The sequence below is a fragment of the Lissotriton helveticus genome, chromosome 1_1 (assembly GCF_964261635.1).
Source record: "Lissotriton helveticus chromosome 1_1, aLisHel1.1, whole genome shotgun sequence".
Lineage (NCBI taxonomy): Eukaryota > Metazoa > Chordata > Amphibia > Caudata > Salamandridae > Lissotriton > Lissotriton helveticus.
Genome location: NC_136057.1, coordinates 499,935,549 through 499,950,767, shown reverse-complemented (window position 1 = coordinate 499,950,767; position 15,219 = coordinate 499,935,549). Strand labels below are relative to the sequence as shown.

The following is a 15,219-nucleotide window of genomic DNA, read 5'->3' as shown; positions in this document are numbered from 1 at the left end:
GGGATGTAGGTAAAAATTTGGTAATATTTACCGAATCCCCAACACCGATCGGTAAAAACCTAATCGGTAAAATCCAATTCTGTAAAATACCGAATTGGTAATTCAAAAAAAGAAACAATTAAGGAATCAGCCAATCCGGTGCAACCACCCCACCTTCCAACCAGGAAGTGGCCACACCCATGCACGTGCACTCAATCTGAAGCTTCTGGAGAGGCTGGGAGAGCAGAGCAGAGCCCTTGAGACCCAGGGATACTTACTCCAGGAAAACAGCACGATGTCAAGCAAGGAAACCGAAAGGGAAGGAGCAGAGAGAAAGAGGAAGGAGAAATTCAGCACCATGGAGGTGCAGGTCCTTGTGGAGGAGGTAGTGAAGGAACACCACAAGTTGCTTGGCAAGCAGTCCCTGCAGGTGGCAGAATCTGCCAAAAGGAAGATTTGGCTGGCTATACAAACAAAGGTGAATGCCATTGGAGTGACCCCACGGGACATCGACGACCCAAAGAAGAGGTGGTATGACCTCTGGAGCGTGACAAAGAGAAAAATGGCTGAGCTCCAGAAACAAGCGAGGCACACAGGAGGAGGGAAGAGCAGGGCACCTGCCCTGACTGAGCTTGAGGAGCTGGTGGAGTCCACCATAGAGCCAGACAGTGTCTGTGGGATTGGGGATGCAGACAGCTCAGCCCAAGCTGCCACCAAAAAAGGTAAGAAGCATGCACAGCAATCCCCCCCCACCCCTTCCCTTTCCCCTTCCCCAATGTGGTAGTGTGAACCCCATTAAAGTACAGGTTTTAGTATACACCTGCAATGCATTATGGGAGATGTAGTCGGTGAAATATCTACCAGGTCAGACAACACACCAAACAACAAGGCATGCAACACACATCAGTGATGAGTAAGCTGAAGCAATAGCGACAGTGTTTCAGAGATGAGAATTTAATTGTATAAGCAGGGCTGCAGAACCACAGAGCTTATGTACGATTTTCTGTCCACAAGCAAGACATCTCGCAGCCGTCCCAAGGACAAGGAAGGTAGTGCATCCCGGCGGGAAGGCACACAGGAGGCGAGTACCAGTGCAGGGCACACCACACAAGCAACAGCGGCATCACCAACACTGCCATCCTCGCCACACCTGCCAGCCTCACCACAGCTGCTGGCCTCCCCACACCTGCCAGCGTCACCAGAGCTGCTGGCCTCCCCACAGCAGCTGGCCTCACCACTACTCCTGTCCTCACCTCAACTGGTAGCGTCACCGGCTGCAACAACACCTGTAGTGCAAAGAACCAGGAGGCATGTTGTGGGCACACTCCGGGAAATAGAGTCTTCAGCAGAAGACACGGTGGGGGGTGGCACATCAACTGTGGCAGTTTTGGACAGCAATGCTCCTCAGCAGTCCATTGCCGAGGGGGCCCACACAGGTGCCAAACGCCGCAGGGCCAGGGACAGCAATCAAAACCAACATGGCGAGGGTCCTGGCGTCTTCTGCGGCCTGGAGGCAAGTATGGTAAAGGTGCAGCGCATGCAGGGGAAGGCCATCCAGTCGGTCCCAACGACAGATGAAGCACCTAAATGAAAATGTAAAAAACATTGATAAGGGCATCAGCTCAATGGCGGAGGGAATGAGAGAGATGGCTGCGGGCATGTGGGACATGTCCCAGTCAGTGCTGCTGCTGTGCAGCAAGCTGGACGAGGACAGGGCACCAAGGCGCAGGGAGAGGCAGAGGTCTGAACAACACACAAGGGCAGTGAATCGGCTAGCCACTGCCACTTCCCTGCTCTGCAGGTGCTGCGTCAACATGCATGTGGGACGGCACACAGCAGCAATGAAGTCTCCAGGGGCCTTGTGAGGGTGACAAGTGCAGTTGAGTTGCTGCTGACTGCTCAGTCGACAAATACTGGTGCTCTGGATGTGGGGGAGGGCGAGGAGACCACCAGTAGGAGCAGCATAACCCCCCCTGTTACTGACACCCAGAGTAGCTGCAGGCAGCATGGGGCTGCCACTGCCCACACAGCCAGTGAGGACAGACAGACAATGGCATCCAGCACCGGTGGGCATGCCTGCAGACACTGATGCTGCCCACACTCCCTCAACTGGAATGGGTGAAGTAACCCAGGACTTCCCTAATGGATGGCAAAAATTGGACTGGCACATTTGGGCCTTTGTGTACTGGCATAGTGCCAAGATATTAAAACTACGTTGTGTACATACATCAACTGGCTGTGTCTCCTTACTTAGAAATAGTTGCGTGTGATCTCTGCCCGTCTTTGCCTTCCACCTGTTGCTGGTGCCACTCCTGCTGTGTTGGGCTCAGGGTGTGCAAATTCATCATCATCATCATCCTCAATATCTGTTAATTCTACGGCTGTTCCTCTCCTAGTGGCAAGGTTGTGCAGCATTGCGCAAGTTGCAATGATTTTACAGCATATGAGGGGAGAGTACTGGCGTGTGCCTCCGCTTTTGTGGAGGCAGCGGAACCTGCTTTTTAACAGCCCAAAGGTGCGCTCCACAACGTTGTGTGTAGATTTGTGTGCCACGTTGTATTGTCTCGCACTCTGGGTTGATGGGTTCAGGTAGGGAGTAAGGATGAATGAGTGGACGGCATGTGCACTATCGCCTATGTGGAAAAGAGAGAGCCATTAATCACATGCACAACAACAGCTACATCTGCAGTATCTATCAGGGTTTGTCACAGTGTTTTACCTAGCAGGTCTCCTTTTCCAAATTCCCCCGCTGCCAGGCGTGTGTAGATCTTACTGTTCTGGAAGATGAAGGAGTCTTGGGTGCTTCCAGGGAATTTGGCCACGATGTCTGTGATTATGTTAGCAGCATCACAGATTACCTGCACATTTATGGAGTGGGTGGAATTTCTGTTCCTGTAGATGTACTCAGTGGCTGCAGGTGGGCAGATTGGAATGTGTGTGCCATCAATACAGCCAATGACATGTGGAAACTCTGCCATTTGGTAAAAGTCAGTCCTGGTCTTCAGCAGTTCCACATGTGTGTCAGGGAAGCTGATGTAATGATCCATTCTCTGCATTGTGGCCTCCAGGAACTTCCTGAAGAAACGGGACAGGCAGCTCTGGGACTCCCCACCTACCGCAGCTATCACCCCCTGGTAACTGCCAGATGCAAGGAGGTGTAGTTACAGAGCACCTATACATGTGGTGGTATGACCTGCACCCTTGGTGTTGGGTGCTCCAGGGGTGGGTGCAGGTTCCTTATCAAGTGCAGGATGGTGTGGGGGTGTAGCCTGTACCTTTCATGGATCTCTGCCTCAGTAAGTTGGAAGAGTGTGATCCGCTATCTGTAGACTTGCTCCACCCGTCTCCAGATCCTCGCTCCTGCTGCCTGTAACCGTAGCCGCCTTGCTATCACATAGAAAGCCGCCATTCTGATCACACTGTTGCATTTTGGGGCCTGTTTTATGGCCTGCGCCTGGTTACCACCGGCTTTTAATCCATGGTAATTACGACTCTTAAATACCGACTTTCATGAAATTCTGTATTTCCGATTTTACCTACATCTCTTTTCTCTTTTTTACCGTTTCTTATTTACCGAATCGGTAAATAAGTATTCGATAAATACCGATTCGGTAATTTGGAATTCGGTAATGATGAATCGGTACTTGCCGATTCATAATTACCGAATCTTTATTATTGGCTTCCTACATCTCAAATGCCTAAATACCGGTTGGTAACGGCTAATATACCAAATTTCGTCTGTTACCGACCGGTATTAAGCTACCTACATATGGCCCTTAGTTCTCTCCTGGGGCGGTACAGGCACATTAGATGCTGTAGAATATGCTGCCCTTCTTGAGCACCACACAATGGTCCATACAAAGAGCTTTGAACTGATTTGTCTTTTGTATCTGCAGCCAGTGTAACGTAGTTAGTGCAGAAGAGGCAGCCTGTAAATTTAGGGATGCCCAAAAGTATCTTGCATTTTAAATCACCTAGAGATTTGTAATGACTGTTTGTGGACTTCCCAGATAAAGAGAATTCCCGTAATCGAGCCTGGGTAATAACAGGCCTTGTACATCAACTCTGCATACAGGTACTGTTAGCCAAACAAACGACTTCCTGAGGGTTCTTGGTAGGCCAAAACAGCTAGATGATAATTTTCTAGCCGTAACCTCCATGGTAAGTTTGCTATCCGGTGTAATGCCAAATTTTTCACTTCTGACTTTGAGGAGGGGCGATCTCCAAGAGAGGCGGGCCAGCTAAGCTCATTCCATAGTGAAGGATTGTTGCCAACTACCAAAACCTCTGTTTTGTTGCTATTTAACTCTAGGCAGCTGGCAGCCATCCAGTCTGCAACTTGCTTTAGGCAGGTGTTAAGTTTTTGTAATATTATTCCTGTATTAGGAGTAAGAGAGACAATAATCTGTGTGTTGTCAGTGTATGACACAATTGAGAAACTCAAGGAGCAGGTGATGTCTGACAATGGACGAACATAAAGATTATAAAGTGTGGGAAACCGTAGGCAACTGGCTTCCTGGAGCATCCTTAAAGTGTAAAATGTTTCACTGCGTTCCTCATACGCTTTCCTTCATATGTAATATTATTCAACTTGTTTGTATGGTAGCAAGTTGGTTAGGGCACTCATACACATTAAAATATAACACGCCCTTCAAATATTACTGTTTTGGTTAATTTAACTGTAAAAATATAAGTATGCTAGTGGACCATAAGTGTATCTTCCTTTCCAAGGCTACTTCAGTAACCTCCAATCACTTCCCTTCTAGGGCGGGTGTATTACTAAGCTGGAGAAGTTCCTGGGAGATCATCTTCTCGTTATTGGCGCAGTGGGTGTAGGAGTAGCCTGCCTACAGGTATGTTGTCTACTCTTGTTGTATACATGAAGAGTAACTTCTTTCATGTACACTGTATCTACACTGACCTACTTGATTATTTATCATGTTTGATATTACAGGATGAATGATGCTTTTAGTGTAAAAAGCAATGAAATAATGCAGCATGTCAGTAGATAGTCTCTATTTTCAGTGACACTGATAATCATAAGTAGAGTTATATGTTGAATGAGGCCTTTCTTACCCACTTCCGAGATACATGTGTGCAACATATATGTACCGTAGTTAATTCTATACTCCTGACTAAGGGCCCAATGTAGGTAAATCTAATTTACCACTTCTAAAATACCGAATTATACCGAATCGGTATTTAAGAAGTGGTAAATTAGAGGGGGGAAATGTAGGTAATTCTGATTCGGTAAATACCGAATCTGTAAGATTCGGTATTTACCGATTCTGTAAATACCGAATCGGTATCCCCCATTGATTCCTATGGGCCTTGAAGCCCATAGGAATCAATGTGGAATACCGAATCGGTATTTACCGATTCGGTAATTACCTATTCTTGCAAGGGTGCAGGGGGTGTCACTTTGACACCCTCTAGCACCCCAATTACAGGCTTGTGTGCCATGTGGCACACAGACATGCCCTAAGGGCATGTCTGTGTGTCACATGGCACAGGTGTGCATGCACAGATGTGCATGCACACCTGGATTAGGTATTTTACCACCCAATTGGATTGGGTGGTAAAATACCGACTCTTGAAGGCCTGTGGCACTCTTCAGAGTGACACCTACATCTCTATTTACCGATTCTGTACATTTACCGATTCGGTATTTTACCGAATCGGTAAATGTACAGAATCGGTAAAATTACCGAATGTGTACTTCTGTAGCCCCCTACATAAGAAAACCGTAATACCGGTCGGAAACGGCCGGTATTAGGGCTCCTACATCGGGCCCTAAGAGAGAAGGCATGTTCTGCAGTTTCAGCTTGTATGTCTAGAATGTAAACTGCATTGTCTCGCTGAGAAGAGGGGTCTCCGGAAGCCACTGCCAATCCAATCGGGAACAATGGAAGCTAAGATCGGCCTTTTTTTCTTTTTAATAGGCCTATGATTGTCTGCCTGTTTGTTCACAAGTATTTAAACCCAGTCAAAAAGGACTGGTCTTGCTCTTGCAGCAGTACGTTACCACATTTTCTTACTACCAGCTGCAGATAGTAAGTCTTTATACTTTCTCTATCTGGTTTATGATTAAAGCTTCATCTATCTTTCTGTTTGCTGCAGAAGTCTAGTGACATGCTAATGGCCTGACCAAAGAATCCACAGAGATGCATGAGAGAGCCCTCATGCACACATGTGAATATCCTGTTGTTAGCGACATGACAAATAGTGACCATGACAGAGTGCACGTGCTGCAGAATTCCAGATTTGCATTAGTACACTAAATTGCAGCTCCTCGATTACAGTTTTTACTTCCGAAGGCATCTCTGCATTTGGCTTGTAAGCTGCATAAACTCCTACTTTTTTATGTAGGAGCTGAAGCCATTGTGAGCCACCCTCACAGCAGAGCTACCATGGCTGTGTGCTTCTCAGTAATTCTTGTAGCAGTTCATTCTAACCAGTTATATCAATAACCATGTCTAGAAATATAAGGACCATTATAATAAATGGGGTAACCCAGTCAAGTGTCAAAGGACCTGGGTATCGATTGATAAAGAAAACAGTTGGTCCTGGACAATCCTAACTATACTCAATTTGTGTCTGTAAGAGAGTATACTATGAAAACAATTAAATATTGTCACAAGATCTTTCCATCGCTATTTGTTGGTGAGGTTCCGTTTTAACCTGATACACTTAACCCTGGGGGATTGCCCATGTTGGGGAAAACCTGAATTGGTAAAACCATGTGCCTGTGATAACTTCTCACCACAAGATTCCATGCACTTTGTAATGTTCTGCGAATTCTATTCTGAACCACGCAGGAAATGTTTAATCCCCCTGCTAAGAGAGATGGGTTTCGTCCAGGTTAGGCCAGCACTGATACACTTACAAATGCTCAGGAGCAAGCGAGACATTTTTAGCGTGGCCAGCTTCCTGGTGGCCGCTGTCAGGCTTAAAAATAGAAGGGGCGGTCGTATGAGTCAACTGTGATCGTATATATTATACTGATATTTATGCCACCCTCTATCACTGACATGATTACACATGGATTCTTAACTTTTGTATCTGTATGGATTTTAGATATAATTGTTTTAATGTAATAGAATGTCATTTTAACTTTTTTAAACGTTTTATATATGTTGTATATTGTCTTTTATGATTTTAATTAATCGAATAAAGTGTTTTGACTGACTGAATTCATATAAGCAAAATTATATAGTCTAGAGGCACATTCAGCAAGGCAAAAATCATAGATTGGAGGCCACCGAAGATTCGTTAAATTGCAAACGTCCATTTATTTTCACACTGAGTATTATTCATAGAATGAACTTCATATTTAGAGACATAATATGCAGCTTGTAACATTGACGTTGTTATTTTCAAGGGGAGAAAGAAAGGTGTAAATGCTCATGTGTAGAATAGAAAATGAAGATGAAGATCATCAAGAGGCATATAAAAAAAAAACAATTCAAATATGTTATGGAAACTGGGATCCGGCATACATTCCTGAAAGTGCCGGTATCCCTAAAATATTGGGCCTACCCCTGTACTCAATTTTAATTTCCGTTAAATATTTTACAATTCGTGTCACAGTGTGACTTCATCTGTGGCCCGGATATGAGGGGAGTAGATGTTGGGTGTAGGCCCACTGGTGGGATGTCGACATTTCGACCCTAACGCAAAAGGGTAAGAAGACTCCTCTGCTGCAGGTCTTTGAAGTAGGTTGAATCATGAGCTGAAGGCAGGTTGATAGTTTCTTCATAAGATTTATTGGCATAAAGAATCTCATCCAGCAACCAGCAGGTCAGGTCTGGAATAACTGTCCAGGTTTACTTACAAAGCTATCACAGAATGTCATGACTCATTATACATTCTAGCATGACATACTAGGATTCTATGTTAGACATGGCATGTGAAGAAGAAGGCAGAGGCAGATTACCACACACCTCCCCTCTTTGCCTAAACGAATTACCTAAAAACAAATATGCATGTAATAAAACCATTTATACATAGTCAGATAGATATAATGGTCATTTACCAACTCTAGATGAACTGCGAATTTCATCTTTTATACCAGGTTGTGGTGACATGCATCCATATTTCCACTCGAGCTGCGATCCAACTTGCCTTTAACTACAACCACTCTACTCAAGTTCCAAATGCGATTATCTTGAGTTTTTATTGCATTTCTAAACACTTTTATAACCTTAATTGGTCTCATGAATTTGGGTTTGGCGTTTCACATTAGACCAGGATGTTTTTTCATGACCAGATCTCCAACCACTACCTTGGTAGTTTTCACACCCTTTTTCACAGAATGTCATGACTTCACTCAATGACTCATTATACATTCTAGCATGACATACTAGGATTCTACATTAGACATTGCATGTGAAGAAGAAGGCAGAGGCAGATTACCACAGTCTTTCTCAGGACAGGGAAGGGGGACCATAACGAAGGTCGTGGTTGGAAACACTCGCACTGTGAGATGAATTGTAAAATATTTCAAGGAAATTGAAACTGAGTACATGGGTAGGCCCAATATTGGTGGGGATACCGGCTCTGTCAGGAATTCATGCCAGATTCCAGTTGCCATAACATATTTGAATTGTTTTTTTTAATAAATGTATTTTATATGCCTCTTGATGATCTTCATTTTCTATTCTTCACATGAGCACTTACTTTCACACCTTTCTTTCTCCCCTTGAAAATAACAGGGTCAATATTACATGCTGCATATTATGCCTCTATATATGAAGTTCATTCTATGAATAACACTCAGCGTGAAAATAAATTGATGTTTGAAATTTAACAAATCTAATGTGGCCTCCAATCTATGATTTTTGCCTTGTTGAATGTGCCTCTGGACTATATAATTTCGCTTATATGAAATGTTTTCATAGTATACTCTCTTATAGACAGAAATTGAGAATAGTTAGGATTGACACCTGGCACAATGTTGGCATCTACCATGGGCTGCTCAACTATAAAATGTATATTCATGGTTCATTGAAGAAAATCATACTAACAAAAGCTGGACCCTAGTAGCTTTTCAGGTTACTACTAGCACTAAGAAATGTTCAAAGCCACTTAAAATCACTATAACAAGGAAACATCAAACCCCTGGAGATTCTAGCATCCTCCCGCCTACACCCCCGGACACTACAGCTAGGAGTCACTATTAGATCACAATACCAGCCCCTCTTGTGATATGGGAGGAAACTAGTGAGGCACACATTTGCCCCCTCATATCTGGCACTACATCTCCTACTACAGCATCTTGCCTGAATCAACTAAAGTCTTGTACGAGGTCCTTCTGTCAAGCGGCACATTAGATCATTCTAATAACAATACCCTCATGAGCTGATCTCCTCACCAAAAAAATCATAGAGCATAAAAGAGAAGGTGGGGAAACTCTAGCCTACCTAAACCACCATCCTGCACCAACATACCTAATGTATCCCAAGCAACACTCATGTGCATAGTCACTCTCAGTTCATTAACCCACAACAGCTCTCTCAATTCAGCAGTGGACTACCATTCCATGACCAGGCACCCAAATTCTTGGAGGAATTTTTCAAAATAACAGTCAATCTAGAGCACAAAGCCTACGAAATCTTAATTTGGGGTGAATTAAACTTGTTTGTTTGACAAGTCAGAATTTGCTGCACATCGAATCCAAAATTCGCAGCCCTGTGCTCCTCACTGAGGATCATTTTGGAAACACAAATTGTTGGATACACAATGGACCTCAGAATTATTTATAATCAGAAAAACTCTAATTTAGTGGTGAACTGCAAATATGGTTAGATTATTCTTTCCGATACCAGCAGCCTAACCCATACAGCTGATAAAGCTACCACCTGCAGCAATAAGTCTACCAGCTCCTATTCCTTTAGGATGCTTGAGAAACATTTGCCTATTTATTCATATATACATATTTGTGTATTGCACACTGCATTACTGAATTGCTTCAAGGTGCTAGAGAGAAAATGAGAGAGAAGCGAGTGGGCACATTTTTGTATGCTAGAAGATAGTTGTATTTGTGTAGGAGTTTAGACAGGTTGTTACACAGAAATGGCCAAGCCACTGAAACACATCTGTCACATCTGGCTGTTCGTTTTGTGGGGTCTCTAAGAAGGTTAAGTTTGTTAGAGCATAGTGGCCTCGTCTAGGAGTATTGTTTTAATTTGTTTGGTAGGTATTTTAGCCAGTGGCAGCCGGTAATTTTAGCTGGGATAGGGGGGCACATACACTCACATCCATGCATTCACACAAGTGTACAAACAAACCCATTCACAACACTCACTCACACAAATACAAATACATACACGCATGAAAGCACAGACCAAAAATCAAAAAAACAAAATGTTCTTTCACAGCAACTCTCCGGGAGGGAAACCTCAGAGGTCCCAGGAGGGTTGGGACCACTGCATTTTCTTATTTGCTGACCTTAGATCAGTCACTGTGGGAAGGCAGCAGGCATCACTCATTACATTGTGGGATGGGGTCAGTGATGCTGCTGACCCCACTCCACTCTGTGGTGAGGTGTCACATATTGACACTCGGCTCTGGGCACTTCAGGGCTTAAAACAGAAGCACCCAGGTCCAAGGCAATCAGTGATGCTTCCCTTCATTACGAGATAAAGGGCCTTGTAGGCACTTTTGCAAGGCTGAAGAGGTCACACCCATAGGGCTGTGAAATCCTCAGCCTGACAAAATTCAGGTCAGGCAGCCAGAAGCCTGAATATATATTGATCGCATGTCTAGCTCTTGGCTACCTGACCTAAACAAGGAGACCGTCTGTTAGGCTGCCCTTTGTTCAGCCCGACAGACACTCTTCTTGTCGGGGAGAAAGGTGGGGGTGTGGCCCCTCTGCCCATACAGACAGGCGGCGGGTGATTTTCATGGTGAACTATCAAGCTATTTAAATATGTGGCAGAGTATTTTGAAGGTAAACCCATAATTTTCTTCCAGGCAGTGAAGCTTTCTGGGGTCTTGGGATGATGGGTTGAATTTTGACCAGGCCAAAGATCAGTCATACAGCAATGTTTGTGCTTTTTGAGGTTTGTTCATTTGACAGGCAGACAAGCCAATGAACACGAAATTTGCTGTAATCGAGCCTGTAATTTACTAGAAGTATGACTCCCAGAAAGTGTGTTGGTCTTTGAGCATCAGTGGTAGAGTTTTTTTGTGATATTTGGATTTGACTACTGCTGCAATTTGGGAGTTGATGTTTAGGTCAGTCTGAGTCCTCTTGTGCGCCTAGAATTTCATAGATTCCTTGGCAAGGTGTCAATTCTGGATGTATGACGTTACAACGCACACTTTTCAACGCATATCTTTACAATGCAGTTTTTTACAACGCAACATCCATTACAACGCATTCCATTACAACGCATGCCATTACAACGAAATTTTAAAAACTACATTTACAACGCATTCCATTACAACGTATAATACCTTTACAACGCATACCATTACAACGCATAACATTACATTGCATGTTTGGTAAGTATTGGATAGTGTAGGGGTAAAAAATTACTATTCTAACACCAGGGGTGCAACAGTAGGGTAAGTGTTGGATAGTGTAGGGGTAAAAATTACTATTCTAACTCCAGGGGGTGCAACAGTAGGGTAAGTGTTGGATAGTGTAGAGGTAAAAATTACTATTCTAACTCCAGGGGATGCAACAGTAGGGTAAGTGTTGGATGGTAATGTTATGCTTTGTAATGGTATGCGTTGTAATGACTGAGTTGTAATGACATGCGTTGTAGTGGTGTGCGTTGTAGTGTCATGCGTTGTAATGGTTGCATTGTAATTGCATGCGTTGTAATGGATGTTGCGTTCTAAAAGTTTCGTTGTCATGGTAGTGCGTTGTAAAAGTTGCGTTGTAAAGGTTGTTTCCCGTCAATTCTCTTCAACAGATGGGGAGAGCTTGCCACTAGTGTTTCTGTCTGAGAGCTGTTCAGTTTTAGGCAGTTTTGATTCATTTAGAATTCAGTAGCATTTTGCCCAATCGAAACATCTCTAAAGTGTTTCTTTGAATCTGTGAGACATAGTTAAATTTGAGTTTTATCCACACAGGAGTGTAAAAGGAGGTTATGAGAGCGATGAGGTCTATGAAGAACTGTATGTAAATATAGAAGAGTACATTGCTACTGGAGCCTATTTATTAATTTACAATGCAGTAAGCAATACGAACCAAGATATGAAGAATCCGGGTTAGATTACCTCTACCTGAACATGAGGTGTGCTTGACACATCTTCATAGTTCCAGTCAAACTGCAGATATCCAAGCAATTGATCAAAGTATCCAGTAAGTGATGTGGTGGAGAACAGCTGACCTGAAATGTGCCCACTGAAACTGGAAACAGTAATGACGCAAGTCACAGTTTAAAGAAGATACAACTCTTTACAAGGTACACCACAAGGGCTCCTGTAGAGCAATTAAGAGAATAAAAAGGGTTTTGTTACCAGTTTCATCCATGAAGCACCCAATCAAACCAAGTAAATCTTCAATATCTTCTGTGCTGTGGGCGGTGAGGCGGGGCAGGGGAGGGGCAGGATGGGGGGTAGTAAACCACAGAATATAGCCGAACGGAGGTAAGTATATTAATAAATCAACAAAATGAATTACATTGTGCACGCTGCATCGCCTGTTGGGGTTGCAGCGTGCGCAAAGTAATTTTTTTTGTTTCTTTTTTTATGTACTTACCTCCGTTCGGCCATATTCCGTGGTTTACTACCCCCACACTGCCCCTCTCCCGCCCCGCCTCACCGCGCCGCAGCACTCCCACCAGGAGCCGCTACTGGCAAATGGCTACGGGGAATATCACTTTTGATCATATGTATTGGGCTGAGCTTCTGGGAATGGATGTTGTCTGTTGTTTTACTGAATGGCGATACCGGTTCCTGATTGGTCTGTGGGGTACGTGCGCTTCCCAATATGTACTTTAAGGGGCAGATTTACAAGCCCCTTGCGCCACTTTTACGTCACCTTTCCCCATGTTAAAAGTGACGCAAAAGTGGCGCAGTGGGCTTGTAAATCTGCCCCTAAGTTTTTTCGACATTTCAAGTTCTAGAATAGTTTTACATTTTACTTTTGCTGAATTCTTATTCTTCCCCATTAGACACGCCAAAAGTAAACATTTTGTTCTGGAAATTCTGGTTCTTGAAAATCATATCGATTGCATGTTCTTACTCTGAGTTATCCAAGCCAAAAACGAAGTCTGTATCCCTGCAGCAACAGGACATGTATTTCTCCAAGTCAGGACCTTTAATAGTTAAACAGCCCCACAACTGTGCAAGCGTCTCTTCAGGCACAGAACTACTGTGCCTTAGAGCGCCTTATTTAAGCCTCGGGGGTTCACTGTACACTGCATCTTTCAGTAGAATGATCAATGCATTGTCAAATTAAAGGCTGAAAGAAAGGCTGCTGCTGGTATTTCTGCACGAAGCCGTGTGAAGATGAAGTGCAGGCATTTGTCCACAAAGAGGAGCTCATTTCCCGTTGTTAAGAAACCTCACTAACATTATTGAAACCATCGGATGAAACAAAGCCGTGGGAGGTCCTATGAAAGCTAAGAACTGTGCTTCAAGGAAAAAAAGATGAGCTACAATCAAAGCCACTCGGTATCCTATATAGTTGAAAAGTTAACTGAAGAAGTTAGAAATATTTTATTTGACCCAAATATTCTGGTGTGGTATGCAGGGGAGCCTCGTGAAAACCAAGTGTGGTGTGTGAATAGCTTGTGTGTATATGATTTATATATATTTCTTTTATAATGCAGTAAAATGATGCTGATAGGATTAAGGATGATATATTGAAATAAAATGCACAGATTATTTTTCTGTAGCCGACCTCCCTACATTTCACTATAACCCTGGTGTACCCACTAGCCCATGAGTTGAAGAAGAGGGTGTTGAAGTCCTGTTCCATAGGGATACCATGTACTATGGAGATTTTATGTGATATCACAAACATCTATAATGCCTCCATCCTGATTGTGGGTCCAGGAAACTTTCCATTGTGTGTCTCAGCAACTACACAAGATACGTGAAGAGCCTGCTGGGGGTGTACTCATTACGTGTATTGACTTGCCTCTGTCGTAGTAGGAAAATCAACTACAAACCATTAGGTCTCACCAGAAAGCCAGATGAATACATGCTCATAAGAGAAATACATAAAACAATCTTGTTTCACGTCATTCATTCCAGTCCTATTGGCTCACACATGTACCAGTGAGGTAACACACTGCAGGAGGGGGATGGGAGCACACTGCTTCACCTCCCAGCACAGTTCACCCCTAAGCATTATGGAAAATGCAGTTCACTTTAAACGCTTACTTGAGGTATTGCTAAAGTGCAAAAACTCAAGTAAGCATTTAACCCCTTCCCCGCTCAGTGTGCCGCTTGCACGCTGCTGACGAGCTGAGCTCGTCATGTAATGCGCGTTTTTAAAAAACGCCGCACAGCGCGAAAAAAGCCGCCGCACGCATGCGGTTAAAGTGATCTGCATTTACCATAATGCTAAGGGGTGAACTGTGCTGGGAGGTGAAGCAGTGTGCTCCTACCCCCTTCTGCTTGAAAAGGCTCCCTTGATCCATAGAACTGATGAGCTTTTGGAGATGCACCTGTGCGCCAGAGAGAGGTACTGAGACCTGAGAGGATAGTGGTAGCTTTCTCAGCAACCCCAGATGAATTTCATTTTTTATCTCTACTGATGAAGGATAATATCCAGAAACACGTGTCTAAAGATTCACAGCACTAACCTGCACCAACTTTGCTGAAACACTTCAGCAAAAACTCAAGTAGGCGTTTAAAGTCAACTGCATTTATCATAATGCTAGAGGGTGAACTGTGCTGGGAGGTCATTGACAGAGCCACCTCCTGCCTCTCCAATAAGGCACAACTACACCAACTCTGAGAGTGGTAGTACAATAAAGGGTGAGATGGCACCTACATCATGCATACAGTTGTGAGGTCAGTTCCTCCCGAAGACCACTTGGGGCCCACCTGAGTGCTGGTTTATGCCTGAAACTCTCGTCAGCAAGGGGTGAGTCTACAGCAGAGTTGCCCAAACTGTGGGAAGGTCACAAGCCGACTTTTCCTGGGCTGGGAAAGTTCGATCAATAAATAAAGAAGCATTTACATTCGAGTATATCTTGTCACATTTGCTGATCCTTAAAAGAGAGAGGTCAAACTGTAAATGAACTGTGTTCATCCATCAGTTAGGACAGC

The 15,219-nt window shown here is 43.9% G+C and overlaps 1 protein-coding gene across 1 annotated transcript in view; it reads left to right on the top strand.

The window, feature by feature from the left end:
• Window positions 1-15,219, top strand: part of TSPAN11 (tetraspanin 11) — a 690,523-nt gene that overhangs the window by 524,954 nt on the left and 150,350 nt on the right. Inside the window, exon 6 of the mRNA XM_078654138.1 lies at window positions 4,746-4,832. Within this exon, the coding sequence (XP_078510264.1) occupies window positions 4,746-4,832 (87 nt within the window). The remainder of the gene's footprint in view (window positions 1-4,745; window positions 4,833-15,219) is intronic.